This window comes from Tetranychus urticae, chromosome 1, assembly GCF_039701765.1.
Source record: "Tetranychus urticae isolate SD_2017Ah chromosome 1, NJAU_TeUrti_SD_1.0, whole genome shotgun sequence".
NCBI lineage: Eukaryota > Metazoa > Arthropoda > Arachnida > Trombidiformes > Tetranychidae > Tetranychus > Tetranychus urticae.
Genome location: NC_142958.1, coordinates 25,214,939 through 25,233,176, shown reverse-complemented (window position 1 = coordinate 25,233,176; position 18,238 = coordinate 25,214,939). Strand labels below are relative to the sequence as shown.

Sequence of the window (18,238 nt, the reverse complement as noted above, 5' to 3'; positions counted from 1 at the left end):
ATGTTGATTATATTGATTCATCATTAAAAGAGAATAACTAATTGAAAATCCTTCTTTGATTCATTCTCGACTGTTAGTCAATAAGTATAACTTTTACGTTGCTTGGTTCCTCTCCACTTCGGTTAAACATCATTTGAAATCATTCCAGCCTTTAACCCTTCTTGGTCTCTCCTCTTCATTTACTCCTTTTAACCATCCAAGAATCGCTCTGGAATCATATTTAATTTCATCGCAATTACAGTTCTTCAATTCCCTGTTGAAAGAATAAATCAATGGTATTAAATTACAATATTTTTTTCACTATATCACACCGTTATTTACCACTTTTGATACAATATTAGACTTGTTTCAATCTTATCAGAGTCTGTAAAGATTCTTGATGATATGATACAAAAAAATGATCAAAATGAATTATGCATGTTACTCTTAACATGCCAGATTTATCTTCTGAGCAATTTTTGTTGCTGAATTTTGATATCATATTTTGAAGCAATGTTGAACAAGATTTTATTTACCTTCTGAACAATTAGTTATTTCAATGACGTGATTAATGGACTGTGAATGGATAGTGGTGAGTGTGGTTTCAAATTCAGTCGATTGGTAGTCCATTCGGTCAAAAATCCTTGTAAGATGAGATTAACTGGAGATAATTGGAAAAAAGGAAAAATTGAAAGAGTTAATTAACTGACTTTGGTATTATTAACTTCAAATCAAGTTTGATGGTAAAATCTGTATAAAGTTAACCTTCTTTTTTTCATCAGATATAACAAATTTCACTCGAGTTAGTGATCAATAGTTCAACTTGTTTACCTTAAATGTCAAACATGTACTTCTCTGGTCATTTGTCATTTTTTTATCTGGTATATGTGAGAGGAATGTTGTCCACAAATTCATCATTGTACAGATTGAAATGTTAATCCAAAACCTTTACTTGGACATTTCGATGAAAGGAAACTCTGGCAACCAAAAAATTATTTCTTGTAAGAGTTAACCGAAAAATATTTGAGATGAAATTGGTTATTCATCAACACCTTATTAAGTTAAAATAAACTGAAAGGTGAATTTGCTTTTAGTTCATGGATATAACATGTAGTTAGCAGAACTAGAGAATAGTGAAGATTTATTGCCAAGCTTCCAGCAATATTGTGTGATGGAAGTAGTCATTGTTGACATAACCGCTCAATGTTGTTATTTTTCCCAAGTTATCCTATTTTATATCCAAGCTTAAATCAAATGGACCCAACCAGAATAAATGTTGACCAGCTTGGAGAAACAACTGAAAAGAGTAAGAAAAAAAAATTAGATAAATGAAAACCAAAAATAGACCAGATTGTTAAATGTTAATAGCAACTGGAAAGTCTGTGCATAACATTAGGAAAGTTCACAATTCAGCTAAATCGTTTATTAAATTATCATGTTCACAGACTTTCTGGGATCATGTAATAATTAATCTTTTAAACTATTATTTGATGCCTTTTTTGATAATAAGCTAAGGGCGAAGAAATTGTGAAAGAAGAATTCTCAAGAAATTCTTTCCAATGATTTGACTTATAACTTGCTCAAGCATTGATTGAATCTGAGTTAGTTGAATCGTGACATTCAGAGGTTGCAAGTTTTTCTTGTTGGATCACATTTTCTTCCATGGTCTTAGATTGTACTTATTCTGGGATGAATGAAAGAGAGAGAGAGAAAAAAACGGATTATATTATATAATTAAAAGGCCTGGAAGAGTTGGAAATAAACAATCAGAGTAATTCAAATGCTGGTGAACAAAACAGGGGGTTAAACTTGAAGACACTAATGATGACAATTTTACCCTTTGAAAATCTAAATGAATTGAGATAGGAAAGGAAATGGGATTAATAACAATCAGCTTGCATGGTTGATCAATTGGGAGAGAGTGAGATGAACATAATCAGAGTTACTAAAATAAAGAGATGAAGGTTAGTAATAAGATAAAATGATAAGAAAAGGATAAAAACTATTATAAAGAATGGATAATATATATAAATATATCCACAATTTGTATGATGAATATAACGATCTCTGTTTATCTCTCACTTGAGAGTAAACTCTTTTGCAAAGGAAACTTTTGTTGTAAGCTTTGACTAAAGGTTACCAGCTAATAAGAGAAGTAAACGTTGGAATCAAAGAGTAGTTATCATCTCTTTACTCTTCTTATTCTACATTTTCTCATCTCTCTATTTCATTAATGATAAAAGAACCTTCAAAGACTGAGTATTCTTTCAAGCTACATTCAGCTTATTGAGAGTTTTTCATTGAGTGAATTTGTGAGTTTGTAAGAGTGTGTTTATAAATAATCTGCTGATATCTTAAGGTCATTTTCCCTCCTTTATTGATCATTAAGTTTCACCAAATGAGTATTTCTTCAGGAAATAGTTGCCCAACTAACTCTGATTACGATATGAAATTGAAAATGATTTGGTAATCATATTGATAATCAGCAACTCCACAGGCCTATTAATCTTGACTTTAAAATTTGATCAAATGATTTGATTACTGCATCTCTTTCTGTTCATCCTTTCTGTACTTGAATTTCCTTTCACTTCAAACCATTCAAAGGAAGCCCCTGAAAATGGAAGATAAACGTTAGAAATTATGTTTTGAAGTAACCTTTTAATTTAGATTATTACTTGTGTTTTTTTGTCCATCTTGACCCATCATTAACACACCTATCATATGTTGAATTAAATTCACTTACTTACCATTGTAGTCTTGAGCAGCATCAGAGCAAACACGATGATCAGTATTATTATTGTATTATTTACCAGATGTCATGAGAAATCGGATATTGATAATTTTTCAGGGAAAACCATTTCCAGTAAAGGCATCATTGAACAAAAAATGCTATGAAAGAGAGTAAAAAGAAATAGTTTAGTCAAGTTAAAGTTGTTATGTACTTGGTGACAACTTATTTTTACACCTCTAGAGACATTTCAATATATTATTTTGCTTTTTCGTATTACCATGTAATGATACATTGTTTGATGGAATAAAACTATTGACCAAAAAATTATATCCCAATATGCTTGTATACATATCAATATACACTGACTGCATCAAAGAGTGAATTATTCAATATATTATTCAGCTTTGTTTTTGCTGTTGTTTCATCAATAGGATTTGAATGAGAGAAAAAGAAGAAGAAAATGTAAAGCAATGTGAAGCAATGATATAATGAGACCTTTCACCTTTCATATAAAAAGTAATTCAAGAATTTATGGTTCTGGATTGTTGTTTTTCCAGTTTTTTATATTGTCATTTTATTTTTATCTTGCTATTCACTTTAGTATTGGATCTTTTTTTCCCGAAGATTGTTCAACAATTGTTCAGACATAAACAATGATAAGCATATACGTATGTAAGCGAAGTGATTAGATGTCAAAACTAGAATGAAGAATGGCTATAAAGAAATGAGAAGGATTGTGTCAGTGGAAATATGATGTCCATTAACCTTAAAGATCAGTCCAGTAAAAAAAATAAGAGATTCTTTGGGAAGAAAAGATCACAAAAGGATGAAAAGAGCAGGTTTGATATAAAAGATGGGAAAGAATGGTGAGATGAAGAGGGAATAGAAAATGGAAAAATTGAATTGAACTGAACATCTTACAGATTAAACAACTTTCTAAATTATTAGATTAAATTACTAAAGAAACCGAAGGTAAAAAAACATTTTGAATATTTTTGCATATTCTTAAAGGTTGAAAGGTTGAACGATGTTGTACATGTAAATTTACAAAAGTTGAATTCATAGGGTTAAATGTAGCGCATTAGCAATGCAATACTTCAAAGTTCAAACTGAAATTTAATTTTAGTCCTCAAATTTGACGATAATTACAATTCAGATCAAGAATGGGAGGAATCGAGTCATTTTGAAAAAATCTATCATGAAACTATTTTCTTGCTATTAGCTATTCACTGTCTTCAATATTTTATCACTAACAAGTTAAAGGGCTATATCGATGTAGAGCAAAAGGAGATTGACAGCAATGATAAACATGATTAAACTGATGATCATGATCGTAATCAGTTTGATGATAATAAGGAGAGGAGATCAAATAGTTGACGAGAAAGAAAGGTAGAGATGGAGAAGGAATGAATATTAGAATCCTGTTCTGGGATGAAATACTCACAATTGAGAAATAAACAGTGATGATCTATCTAGATATTGATATCAACTAAACAGTTCTTAACATTGATGAACGATGTTATAACTTTTGTTCATGTATAACTCTATTTAAATTAATTGTTTCCTTTAGTCTTGAATCTTTCACCTTATTAGTATACAACTGATACTTTTTCTTCGCCTCCCTGGTTCCATGAATATTGATTTTTCCATTGAAACTTCATGTTAATCTCCATTTCTTTTTACTAGTTAAAAGAAGAAAAAAGAATAATTCGTAATAAACTACTTTTTTCATCGCATTTATCATCTTCATTATCATCGTTTCTTTTTTCCCCTATGCTAAGCTTTTAATATTTCATCTTCTCAAATTATAAATACAAGTAAGTTAAGCTCTTTTTTCACTAATTTCACTCTTCTTCGAGTTGAGTTATTGATGATTAAAGTAATTCGGATGCTTAGAAATATTCTTTCTTCACAAGATGAAACGTTGAAAAAATACATGATGCAAAAGAGAAACGAGAAAATGATAGAGAGATGATAAAAAAATAGACTCAATAATCTATTTAGGTTACTTACCCAATCTTATCTCATTAGTTGATCATAACAACTTGCATATCAAAGAGTTTAAAATGATTCAGTGAACCATCAAAATCTCATAATAAGGTACCAATGAGAAGCGAATCGCTTCGTGTAAAAATCGCGTTTTACGTAACCAGTCATCTGAAAGTATATATTGATGAAAAATATATTAGACAATAGCAAAAGGTTACTGAGATGAATCAGGTGATCCTTTCTTTACTATTCCAATTATTGATACATACAATTTTTCCGAGCAATATTTGTTTCCTTTGAATGATTATCTAAGTGGATAAATCAGTTTAATTAGCTCAATTTCACATTTAATTATCATTCAAAACTTACTGTGAAAAATCTCCCGCTCAATTGAACACTGGATTAAAGCATTGAGTCATTATCATGCATGGACATGCAAACTAGATCGACGTACCAAATTTTCAAATTTGATAATGAGGCCACAGAAGTTAACTCACAGAAATAAGTTGAGTTCTGATGTATGGAAATGTTGATTTAAATTTGGATGAACCAATTTGCAAAAAGGACAGGGAAAAGCAAAAAAGAAGAAAGTAAAGAGTGAAATGAAAAAAAAAAACAAAATTAAATAAAAGATGTCGTTAGGATTCATTGTGAATAGCAATGATGACTATAATTGTTTTCAATGTTAACATGGGTTAATAAAATGATCAAATTGAATTAACATAACAAATAGATTGATACAAATAACAAGTGCAAGACGAAAAAAAATCGATAACAAAAAACAATGTAAAATTGAATAAAATAACTAGCCAATCATCACCAATTTTCAATGGATCGATGGTTGAAGAAAAAGGTTTACTTTTTTGCACAATTTTTTACCAATCTATTTGTCCGATAATCCAATCAATCCCACCTCGGAATACATGGCAAAAAAAGAATTGAAAACACTAAATAAATCACTTTTTAACTGAAAACTTGTGATTGATTGAACATTTTAAAATGAAACAAAAGAAAAAATCACAAGATAAAATCAAAGAGAAAGCAAACGTTTTTCAACTGACATCTGATGTAATAAGAGAAAAGGACTGGTAATTATCTGATCTTTTAACAATACATTGGATCCGATAAATTTTAGAGTATTTCTTATCAATTTGCCATCTTTATTTCAAACAGCTTTTTCAGTCGAATATGACATGTTTAGCCATTTATAACAAAATCTGGTTAAGACATTCAACGGATAAAAATTGAAATTCAACTTGTGACTTTTCTTTAACCGTTTTAAACATTTCAAGGTATCTTTCTTTTTGTTTCAACCTTAATGTATTTACCTTAAAAGGTTTTCTCGTAATATTATATTTTCCACGAGTTCTATGTTTTTCAACTGAAATGTGTCCTGATTCTGTTATCTAATTATGAGCAGATTTCTCAACTTTCCTTTTCTTATGGTTCGCTATCATCATCTCTGGGGTCAAACCTCAATCAATTTTCTTTGGTTTCTTGTTTGATGAAAGCAAAGCAAAATTTTTGCTATTTCTTGTCCCTTCCATGTTTTGAGTGGCTGACAAAGTTTATCCCTTTCACCTTTACCAAGTACAGCTACACATGGAACAGGAAATATCTCATTATCCAAAATCTTGTGTATATAATCCCAGAAAAACTTTATCAGTGATTTTTCCATCGAGAATGAAAAATTGGAAAAGGACAAGTTTCATTTGTTCCTCTTGTACTTCAACTTATCTTCCAACCTTGGCAAATTAATATTGCAATCTATCATCATGTCTATGGTCAATTGATAAAACTTAGTCCATTGATATTTACAAGTTCAAAAATCGGATAACTTGGTAACTGGTTTCATGAAAATTCAGTTGAATTTTTGTTTTCTATATCATCTTCGTTGTAATCAGTATTGTTGCTGGTTAATTATAATAACCTTTCTAGTCCTTTTAACAGTGTCATCCATTTTGGGTTGTTTTTGTTGAGCCAAATTAATTTATTGAAAGATTGATTCTTTACTCTCTTCATCATCATTGATTTTGACAAAGATTATGTCATTAGTTTACTTTGCTAAAAGAGAATTTATTTTCCCATTTGTCTTCTCTATTTTAACCCCTTGACCTGTAACCATAATCAATCAATTCAAACATTGATTATGTATTTAGGTTTATCCTTTGATTTGATTCTAGCCTTCCACTTTCCTCTTGATTATATGTCAACAGTTTACCTTTTTCTCTTTTCTTGATAACTCAGATTTATCCTCAGTTAAAGGTTATACCAACAGTTATTTGATCAACGATTGAAAATAACACGATATCCTTTCACTTGAACCTTCCCATTCATGATAAAAGTAAACATGAACCATTAATGGTTATATTTTGGGTCCTAACAAAATTGAACATCTTCACTTCCATTGTTTCAACTCTTTTTCATTTTCTGTCCACAGAATGTGTTAGTGAATAATACATTTTTGCTCAACTCTTTTTTCTCCCTTCCTTCAATCTATTATATCAACTTTATTCACACCAATTGTTACCTTTATACCATCATTTTTATCATCTGTAACATCAATATTATTAAAACCAAAGTAGCATCTATTAAAGGTGAATCCGATAAAAAAAATTTTTTAGATAAAATTTTTATTGAAATAAAATCTTTTAGTTAGATTAAAAATGCTTTTATCTACACTAAAAACCAAGCTTTTTCGTGTAAATAGCTAAGCTTCACTAGCTATTTACCAAGCTTAAAACGCGCAGCTGATTACGCATTTGTTGTCTTAGTCAGCAAACAAACAACATCAATTTGATTTTTTTGATACTTTTTTGTGTTTTTATAGTTTTTTTTGGTGTTTTTTCTGATTTTTTTATTTCAAATGTTACCTGCAAGAATAATTGCCCAAGAATTTGACATCAGCTTCAAAGAAGCTCAAAATTTATTAGAAGAAAGTGACGATGTTGAGGAAATATTACAAGCCAATAGACTACTCTTCGGAGAGTTTTTAAATGTTTATACTGATAGGTTGAATACATTCAGACGTTTTAAAAAAACATTTCAGTTTAGAGGTATGGCCTTTTCTGCTGTAAAAGAGGAATTGATTTTCGATGGTGAGGAGATTTCTGCTGCCGCTGCCAATATCAAACTAAACCGTGCTATCAACAAGACATCATCTATTTTGATTCAAAAAATAATGACAAAGGACAAGTATATTCACATGGTAAGTTTACCTTTATGTTTAGCTTTCTAATACCTTCGATTCCGAAGGCATTAGAAATCTAATAGATCAAAACAATAATATACTCGGATTCGAGAACATTATTGCTCTGATCTATTCGTTTGAAATATGAATTAAAGCCACCAGAACAATAATATACTCGGATTCGAGAACATTATTGTTCTGGTTGTAACTGAAAGTTCATCAAATACTTAATTTTCTTTCTTTTCTTCCCTCAGCCAAGGTACTTGATTGGGCTTCCGAATTACCGTGGCCACTGTTTCTTCATACCAGCATTTGTACCATTATTCAATAATTATTTGTTTGTCGAAGCCCTCAACGCTGGATTTAATATGGCGACTGAATATATACAAGGTTTAAGGCTACCAAGACCCGAAAGTATGAGAGAAAGATTTTCAGCCCTCGAAGCCCCTTTCTTATGGACCAGAATCATTAAACGTTTTTTCCACGCTTATAAGAAAGCCAGCTATAATGGTCATTTGAATATTGAAAATTTCCCGATACCTTTGGATACTGAATATCCAGAAATTTATTCACAGATGGTGAGACAATATCGTTCCCAAAACAACTACAGAGATGATCTAAGATTGGATAGGAATCTAATGAAAATTGTACTCGAGTTAGCTGACTACAAGTCTAAATCTTATGAAACTCCAGGTAATTATAAAATTTTTAATGCTTTTCTGAATATTTCTTCTAATGCTAAGATTCAAATTTTTTGGATAAATAATAATCGATGTGATTTTTTTTCTTTCAGGCGGATTTGTCACACATTTATATCGCTGTATCATCGGCAAACTAGATTATGAATACACAGAAATTGGCCAAACCTCCCCATTCAACAAACTTTTTTTCACTGTTCTGGCTTTTGATTATATGTGTCATGGTAAAGAAGCACATTTAGGAATTTTGAAACTTAAAAAACGCCTAAGCCTTCCATCCATTCGCTTTCCAAGCCAACATGAAAGATTCAAGTCGCTACAGGATATTTGTGACCATCATCAAGATTTGATTCTCTTTCAAGAAGATAGTTGTAAAGAAGTCAAACAAAGTATGTTTTTTATTGACTCATGCTTTGCCTTGGGATTACAAGGTAAAGCAAGAGTCAATATCAGGATAATTGAGTCCAAATTTGCCTTGGGATTTCAAGGTAGATCAAGACTCAATTTTTGTGATTGATTGAATGATTCCTAAATTTATGTTATGTTTTCTTTTCTAGCCTGTATTTGTAATGAAAAAATGAAAGACATCAGCAATGTGTGTTTCAAACAATTACCAGATTTGCTGGTATTTGAATCTTTTGAAAGAAAAAATCGGAGGTACCGATTTTTCAAAGTTGAAATTCCAGACATAATTGTTTTTGCTGAAAAAAAGTATAAAAAATTTGCCTACAGTTGTAATTTTGAATGTTGGGCTAACAAAGATACCAAAGAGTTAAAATCAATAAGAGAGGTTGAACCTGATGAAGATGATGTGTCTGTAGGTTGGCATGTTATGGCGCAAATTAAAACTACAAGTGGATATATGGAAGTGAACAATCATCAAGTTTTTAAACCCAAGAGAGCTTACAGTAAATGTAGACCTAATAATTTGATTTTTTATATCTCAGAGGAGAAGCTAGATTTTTTGCCAAAATTAGGCAACTATTACTTGGATGAAGCAAATTTGCTCCTCAATGTTGCTCCAGCAGAAGATCCTGGTGTAGTGATTTGGGATATCTGATTTCATATTTCATTTTCATTTTGTATTTCATTTTGTATTTCATTTTGTATTTCATTTTGTTTTTCATTTTGTTTTTCATTTTGTGCTTCGTTTTTCTGACATTTTTGAAGTGAAACCTCAAACTTAAACTTTGCTCAATCAACTTTTGTAATCAACTAGATTTTGTTATAAAACTATCTATCTTTGTGACAATTATTTTGAATAAAAGGAATCATGAATCTAACTGACATTATAATTCAAGTTCAGAACAACAATGAAACTGCGACTAGCCTTTTTTCCGCGGCGATTATTCAACAGAATGCTTTAATGGATTCAGCGATTGTTTTTGCAAACCATAAAAAGGTAAAAGTTTTGCAAATTTTAACAAAGTGTACAAAATTGTAATTGCCTTCGGATTCGAAGGTAATTACAAGTTTGTATAAAGATTTGAAGTTTTGTTTGGTATTTTTTGTTGTTTGAAATATGAATTATCTTCGGATTCGAAGACAATTCATAGTTCAAACACAAACAGGTATGATTATAATCAAGATATATCTCTGCTAAAGATTCCAAGAGAGATATGTAGAATCAAGTCGGAGAGATTCCTTATTATGGCAGATCAAGTTGACAATGAACAAGAATTTATAAAACGCTATCGATTGAATCATGCTGAGTTTTTCTGGCTTGTGGATAAGTTCCCACCTCTTCAAAGATCAAATTGGGATTTAAGATTACAAACAATGATTTTTCTTGATTGGATAGCCTCAAAAATTCACATCATGCAATTAGCTTCTATGTACGAGATGCCAAAGTCAACTGTTCATGATACAATTAAACGAATTATGGCAAATGTTTTGGCTCTGAAAAATCTAATAATTAAACTTCCTACTGAAGAAGCAGAATTGCATGAAATTTGTGCTGGTTTTTATCAAAGAGCTAACAATGAAAGATTTTTCAGAAACGTAGTTGGAGCTATTGATGGTTCTTTGATAAGACTCTGTGTTCCAGAAGATCAACAAGAAGCATATTACGACAGACATCTGAACAAATCGATGAACTTAACATGCATCTGTGATCATAAAATGATTATAAGATTTTTGATTGTCGGTAAGACAGGAGCGTGTCATGACATGAATGTTTTGAAGTCTTCCAATCTCTACAAGCGTCGATTATACCCACCAAGAGGCTATATCTTATTAGGGGATTCTGCCTATCAAAACACATTAGAACCGATTTCGATCATTGCTCCATATAAAAAAACTAATGGCCAAGAGTTATTGGAGGATTACAAAGTTTTGTTCAATACAAAACATTCAATTGTTCGTTCAACGATAGAACGTGCTTACGGAAATATAAAAACTAAATGGAGAAGGATACATCAAAATGTTGTAGAATCTAAGGTCAAAATTGCTCCAGATATCATTGCCTGTGCTTGTATTTTGAACAATTTAACGCTCGGAAATTTTCATTGCAAAGAGCAAACATTCAAAGACGCGCCGAGAGTGGATACAACAATTAATTTTCAAAATGCAAGAGACTACAGAGAAAGTATTGCTAGACTTTATGCATGATAGCAAGAAATTTGTACATTTTCATTTGACTATATTTAAGACGAAATAAATATTATAATATCTTTTCTGAACTTATGGAACCTTTAATGAAATTTTTGAATGAGAATGTTTATTACAAAAAATTATCTATTACCTTCATTGGAGTGTCATCGACTTAAATCCAAGTTTATGACATCTTTCAATGAATACAAAGACTTGATATATCAATATATAAACTGTTCAAAGACTCACCATCGGCTCGAATCCGAGCTTATAGTGATTCTTTGATCTAAGTCGAACTAGATGAGAGATGTTTCATCAAAAAATCATGAAACGCAACCGTACTTTGCGTAAAGTTATGTATATCATCTCCAATTCTTTCTAAATTTTTTTGTCCATCCATAATTAGTTCACGATACGTTGGTGGTCGTTTTCTGACTCTAACTGCCAAAAAATTGCTCAACTGTGATGATAATTCACTAGATGCACTATCCTGTTGTTCATTATTATTAGATCTGCCGGTATGGTCTGGATCATCAAATGAGAAAAAATCGTTTGGTGGACTGTGCGAATCAGTCGCATCATTATGTGTGGTTTGACTTTCTATATTATCTGGCATCGGAGATTCACACAAATCATTCTCAGGAAGATAGAAGAGAGTTTCATCGTCATCTTGTTGGGGTTGGCATTGCTCTGCTTGATTTTCACTTGAAGTCTGAGGTTGAATTGTTGGCTCAGCGGTAGAATGATCTGTACTTAAATTTTCATTTTCCGTACTTGTTTCAGGAACTGAAGTGTCAATAACTTTCAAAGGATTGTATTTTTGGTTGTCGATAATTGCCTCATGTATTAATGTTGAAAGTTTAGTGATTTTATTGCCAAAAGCTACATCTCCCGCTATACCAGTCTTGGGTTTTCTGAATTTACTAGGAACTCCTGTCTTTCGTAGATAATTATATCTTGATCTAACAGCTTCCCACTTTATATTCCAGCCAGCAGCCTTGACTAATTTTATCCAAGAGTCTCCTGTGTGATAATCTTTAATAAATGTTGCATTCATTGATTTTCTCAATTCCAAAAGCTTGATACAGTTATCAATGTCCCCTGTTTAAAAATCATAAGGTTAGCTTTCTGAATATGAACAAGTAAAGAGTTACAATAGCTTCGAATCCGAAGACATTGTAGCTCTTTTCAATGGCCTAGCATTATAGCTTCGATAAACAAGTAAAGAGTTACCATAGCTTCGAATCCGAAGACATTGTAGCTCTTTTCAATGTCCTAACATAATAGCTTTGAACGACTAATTGACACCAAAGCCGGTGATAATTAGTATTTCAAAGACTCATAGTCATTCAAGACTCATAAATATACTTACAGTCAAAATCTTGTTTCTTGCGTTTTTTCCTAGTATTTTCTAATTCAAGAAAAATTGTTTCGATTGAATTTTCACTACGTTGGTTGGATGGTTGGTCCATCAGAGAAGTTGAAAACCGAATAGCACTAAACTAATTAACAAAAATAAAACCTAATTTAATGTTTAACACAAACAAAATTCAAACTGAGCTCAGTTTTACCACGTTTTTCAATGAATGAATGCGCAAGTCAATAATGTGAGTGAAAAATTGAGTTCGGAAAACATAAAAATGTGACGTCTCAAATACGTCACACTTTTATGCAGTCTTATCTATTTTATTCACACTTATCTCATTTCATCTAAATAATTTTTTTTATCGGATTCACCTTAACTTGCCAGCATTATTATTCAGTTAAGATGATAAAAGTCAATATGGTGATGGGCAAAAAAAACGTGAAAACAAACCAAAAGAGACTTGATGTTGATAATGATGATGGGTTAAAGTGTATATCTATTCCTCTTGCCATCATGAAAAAAAAACTATTTTTTGCTATTCTGAATCGTCTCAAGAACTTCTTGATCCTTTATTTTTTCCTGCTTTTTTCTTCTCATTTCATTTTCTTTCATACTTAATACACTAACTAAAATCATCTTCAATACTAATGTCCAGTTGATATCTTGAACTCTGAAAGACACTTGTTTAGCTATGGTTGCTTTATATTATCGCCAACTATTACAATATTACTATCATCTTCATCAACAATAACAATTGATTCTGGATCTCATGTTTCATCTTCATGATTAGTATAAAAAAGATCTGTTGTAACCAACTTGGATAAACATCTTGAACCATTTGGAAAAATTCATTTCAAACCATTGTATTATCAATTTATACCTCTATTGCCTTTGTCATCATCATTACGGCCTAACCAGAATCAAGTTAATCAGCTATCAACGGTAACGTTACTTGGACCAGTTAATTTTAGTTCGTTTACTTCGTCTAATAATGCTTTACCTATTTATCTTTTTATTTATTTTACTTTTTGTTCATCTCTTCAACCAGCAAATTTGTTCAGGATCACGCCAAGTGTTTGATTCAATCTGGTGAAAAAAATTATTTCCAGAGGAAAAGGATGGATTTGTTCACAATAATTTACCAGAGTTTATCGTTGCCTGGAAAAAGGTTACAAAGTGTAACTGATCATTAAGATAAAACCAGAATGGATCAAGGCTGCATTTTCATTTTTGCTATTATTGTAACGTCAAGGAAGGGAATGATTCAGAAATATTCTGGTTAATCAATGAAACTTTGCAAGTTGAAGCTCTCCTAATCAGAATGGAAACTGGGATTGGTAAAAATTGTCAAACAATAGGAAGTATTAGTTGTAATACAATCTACTGGTTCAATTGAATTTCAAGGATTGAAGTGTATTTCACCTTGATAAATTGCTGCGCCATCATGATTCCAATGGTTCACTGGACTTTTTCAGCCTCTCCTGAGTCTTTTATTTCTCTAATTCTTTCCTCATCAATTCTATTTCTCAATATCAGATGGTAACAAGGATAATTGAGCTTGTTTTCATTTTTACCTTTCAGACCATTATCTCATTATCATCAATCTCACCATTATTTACAATCTTTGTGCTCATTTTTCAATCAAACTGAAAAAGGAAAAGCTAACCAAAAAATCTGATCCAAGCTGGACAAGGCTATCCAACAGTTGCTATTTGAATCATTCAATTGATGGACAAAAAAAGCTTTCAACGTTCCTTCACTGTTTACATCTTCAATTCAATGCTTATTTCACTTTTCATCATATTAGTCATCATTCAACTTCAACTATCTTATTCCTGGTTTCTCTGGTTATGCTTTTTCCTTGGTTAACCACAACAACATTAACTTTAACCAGGTTAACCATGTTTCTGGATTAAAAATAGAAAATCTATTCTCCATTGAATCTCACCAACTATCCTCCCTGTTTACCTTCAGGCATGACAATTTGGATCTGGCAAGCTTATTTGATATGACAGAGAATCAAGGAAATGATTTATATTTGTTAATATGAAAAAAGAGAGTTGGATTTATTTGTAATTATGCTCATTGGACGTCAACATTTGGTAGTCAAAGTAACTCTATTCTCGCTTGGTACATCAATTGGAATCAACATCAAAATCAAATGATAGATTGATTGTCCCTCGATGAACAATTGATGGCTCACTGGATTGTTGATCTGTTAATTTGCAGTGGATTAAATCAATCTGTCCACCGAAATCAATGAAATCCAGAAAACGGTTTATTATATATCAGTCAGTAAATTGCTTGAAAATGGTTCAGCCTCAACAGATAGCTCATTACAATCTTACTCTTTTTTTCAATTCAATCTCTCTTCTCATTCTCTCTCTTTGATTCCAATTTTCTTCCTCTTTTAATCTTCTTTATTTTCAACTAAATCATTATCGTTCTATTTAGTCTTATCCTTTTTGATAAACTCTTAAGAGTTCAAACCTTTGAATGCGAGCTAATTTTTTGAGCTCATCTTATTTCATCCAATCGATACTTACAAAGCTTAATCTTGATCAGTTAAAAACATGGTTTTGTTCAATTTGACTTTTCTGCCTCCTCTACTCTCAACCCTTTTTCATCATCTTGTTATTTTCTTGCTTGTTTGGTTTGATTTGACTTTTTTTGCTTTGTTGCTTCCAGAGAATCAGGTAATCATTGATGGTTGATTGAATAACTTGATGAGTTTAAGTTGAAGAGCGTCAACATTTAAATTGAAAAATGAAACTACCTGATGACAATTTACAATAAAGATTGGCCGAAGTCTAGAGATTTAAAATGATTTATTAGAAACGGATTTGGCTCAAAGATGATCCACAAATGATGCTTAAAGACAGTTAACAGAGGAAGGGTTACGTGATAAAGACAATGCTGTATACAAGGTTGATCATGGTTGGAATGAGCCTGTAAACACTGGAAATAACAAGAAAGATGATGAAGACAAATGAGTAAACTCAAAGTCGATGTCAGTCTGAAGACAAACAATTTTCATCTTGAAGTGGTTTAATCAGCTTGAATGGGATCAACTGAATGTCAAGAAATCCAGTGAAAGTCAAAAGATTGTCCAGATATTTTGTAAAATTATTCAAAAAATAGGAATTTCATTTTTCCATCAATCATTGGACAAAAAATGAAACAAGTTCAACAGTGATCCTAATTTCAGATGATCCGGCGCAAGTTTGATTTCATTACCAATGATGAAATTGAAAAACTGCTAACAGTGAAACACTTTTTTATGCTCACCTAACAATTATTGATTGTTATGGAAAACTAAAAATAATAATAATTATGGTGACAGAAAGGTGAAGGATTTATTGTAGTTGGAATACATTTCCGATTCGGAAATGGTATGAGTGATACATGATGGTCAAACTGAAATTGAATTATATCCTGATTTGATTTTCAGCCTAAAAAAAGACCAGAAAAATAAAGAAGGTTAAAGATAATAACAATACAAATGATAGATATGGAAGGATGGAGGAAAGTTGAAACTATAAAAGGTAACCTTTTTGATTGAAAAAAAGCAGTTTCATCATGATAATGTTCATGATGAAGATGAACGATTTGCAAAAAGATTTGCTTATTGCAATGTTATACTAAGTTACTATTGGAGGATAAAGAGAGTAAAATAGTTAAATAGATGAAATGAAAATGCAAATTGTGAAGAGATGATGATGAGATTGAATGAAATGAAAGAGAAAAGTCATCTAGTTTTTCGCCGATATATTGGTGATGATTCCAAGGGAATGGTAAAGATAATGGTTATGATGTTGGTGTAATTTTGTTGAGAAACGTTGAATTTTGTGTTGACTGTTTTTGCTACCAAATAGCATTTAGAAAAATATCTTCTGTGAATGGTTTTTCATTCCTGTTTTCATCTTGTTGGTGATGATAAACATGTAGACCTGAAAGATGGCAATTTCAAGGTTTGCGTGTTTCCTCGTTATTCCGAGTTTCTTGTTTATTCCTCTTCAATTGTTCATGTTGAGAATGTTGATCGATCTCTTAAAGTAACCATTTTTTATTTTAGGTTAACCAAGATTATTGTATTCATAATGTATTGATGATTTGTTTTCAAGGCATTCATCATTTGAAATATTTTTCACAATTTCTTCTCAATTGTAATGACATTTTTTGATTCACCTTTTAACAATCAATAGATTGTTAAATCGTTGAATCATTTTTCAATGATTGTTTAATGATTTTGTTGAAAATTTAATTTCAAAGTGTTCAATCAGGGAATAGCAATTAAAATTAGAATCAAAATTGATGAAAGTTGAATCATTTTGTATTTTATGCTTTTCACTTTACATTTGGTTGAATCCAATTTTCGCTGGAAATCTTTTCTGTTGAATCTTTCTAATTAACAATTGACATTTAAACTTAATTTTGTTCCCTTAAATTGTCAACTTACTATGAAGACGTTGAGATATAAAAGTTTCATTGAATCAAATGCTTTTCACTACAATTGGTATCTAAGATGACAATAATGATGATGATGTAAAAGACTGAATTAAGTGTAAAGGAGAAGTGATAAAATTGATAACTTGAAGTCGATTAACAATCAAGAGTAGGAGTTTGTTGACGATTCAATTTATCGCCAATACTATGATTACTGTGACTTGGAGTTACAATTAACTGTTAACCATATTTTGGTTGAATTGCAAGTCTCCAAGTGAACATGATAATTGATCGCTAGACAATCTAGAAACATCTAATTATCTTGTTGATGACGCTCAATGATGCTCAATGTTGATGAATTGAAGCAAAATTTCATTTTTTCATGAACATTTTTCATCCACTTATAATAAATTAATGGATTTAGATGTTGAGAAATGATTTATTAAATAAAAACGATACAATAAGAGTTACAATGATTGGGAAGTTGCTATTCAAATACAAGTCCTTCTCTTGTTCATCACCTTATATTTTGCTGATCAGTCTCTTTTATCTTCATGATTGTTCTTTGTCTTTCTCTTCATCAATTGCTAACAAGAGAAATGTCGACCTTTTTTTGGTTGACCTTTCAGATTTATCCTTATTCTTGAACCTTTTAATACACGAAATGAGTTTTTTTGTCACATTTTTCATTGTCTTCTTAGATTGCATTTCAACTCACCTTTCCAACCCATCTTGACCAATCTATTTCAATGTGATAAATATTTCAATCTACTTTTCTTTGTGTTTTTTTACCTCATTCATTTTGTCAACCAATAAATTGTTACCTCAATTGTTGAGGAACAGTTAACCAACTTCAATCAATTAACTGTTCACAATTTGGCATTGAGGCAACTCTTTTGATCATTCCTGAAACTTTCATCATTATCATGATCATCATTTTACTCTGTAATATTATTAGAATCAATGTTTCAAGTCTTTTTACTTGGTTGATATATTTTTTGTCTACCAACAAATTTGCTCACTCATTGATATGATAAGCTTAGTTTCATTGTAACAATCGAGAGTTTACCTTCAATCAAATTGTTTAGGCAATGGGTTGATGATACTGATAAGAGGTAAAACTTGCCTCATGATGATGATGAAAGTTGATGAATAAACGATGGAAAGATGGAAGAAAAGTAAAACGCTTATTCTCAATTTCTCAGTCTCAAAAGGTTGTCTCCTGATAATCTGATTTTTTTTCAGGC

The 18,238-nt window shown here is 31.1% G+C and overlaps 3 protein-coding genes and 2 long non-coding RNA genes across 13 annotated transcripts in view; 2 read left to right on the top strand and 3 right to left on the bottom strand.

Annotated features, from left to right (window-relative positions):
* mmd (disintegrin and metalloproteinase domain-containing protein mind-meld) overlaps positions 1-18,238 on the top strand; it is a 38,808-nt gene that overhangs the window by 15,045 nt on the left and 5,525 nt on the right. The window lies entirely within an intron of this gene.
* On the bottom strand, positions 115-952 carry LOC149094827 (uncharacterized). The gene is made up of 3 exons (XR_016199488.1): positions 811-952; positions 516-640; positions 115-253 (listed from the first exon to the last, which is right to left on the bottom strand). It is a non-coding gene; the product is annotated as an uncharacterized LOC149094827 (long non-coding RNA).
* Positions 2,334-5,210, bottom strand: LOC107368579 (uncharacterized). Of its 2 annotated transcripts, XR_001570181.3 has the most exons (6): positions 5,069-5,210; positions 4,969-5,007; positions 4,724-4,867; positions 4,155-4,392; positions 2,727-2,868; positions 2,334-2,590 (listed from the first exon to the last, which is right to left on the bottom strand). It is a non-coding gene; the product is annotated as an uncharacterized LOC107368579 (long non-coding RNA). The 2 variants fall into 2 exon arrangements; XR_016199485.1 differs by lacking the exons at positions 2,334-2,590; positions 2,727-2,868 and having other exon boundaries at positions 3,807-4,392.
* On the top strand, positions 7,465-9,647 carry LOC107365387 (uncharacterized). Its single transcript, XM_089266090.1, has 5 exons — positions 7,465-7,907; positions 8,144-8,582; positions 8,683-8,976; positions 9,019-9,075; positions 9,145-9,647. The coding sequence occupies exons 1-5, from the start codon at positions 7,566-7,568 to the stop codon at positions 9,645-9,647; spliced, it is 1,635 nt and encodes a 544-aa protein (XP_089122216.1). The 5' UTR covers positions 7,465-7,565.
* Positions 11,357-12,692, bottom strand: LOC112539209 (uncharacterized). The gene is made up of 2 exons (XM_025161542.2): positions 12,552-12,692; positions 11,357-12,280 (listed from the first exon to the last, which is right to left on the bottom strand). The coding sequence occupies exons 1-2, from the start codon at positions 12,649-12,651 to the stop codon at positions 11,466-11,468; spliced, it is 915 nt and encodes a 304-aa protein (XP_025017310.1). The 5' UTR covers positions 12,652-12,692; the 3' UTR covers positions 11,357-11,465.

Coding starts and splice junctions, on each gene's coding strand:
- LOC107365387 (XM_089266090.1), top strand. CDS start 7,566: ATGTTACCTGCAAGAATAATTGCCCAAGAATTTGACATCAGCTTCAAA. Junction 7,908..8,143: donor AGGACAAGTATATTCACATG/GTAAGTTTACCT, acceptor TTCTTCCCTCAG/CCAAGGTACTTGATTGGGCT. Junction 9,076..9,144: donor ATTTGCCTTGGGATTTCAAG/GTAGATCAAGAC, acceptor TTTCTTTTCTAG/CCTGTATTTGTAATGAAAAA.
- LOC112539209 (XM_025161542.2), bottom strand. CDS start 12,651: ATGGACCAACCATCCAACCAACGTAGTGAAAATTCAATCGAAACAATT. Junction 12,281..12,551: donor CAAGAAACAAGATTTTGACT/GTAAGTATATTT, acceptor ATTTTTAAACAG/GGGACATTGATAACTGTATC.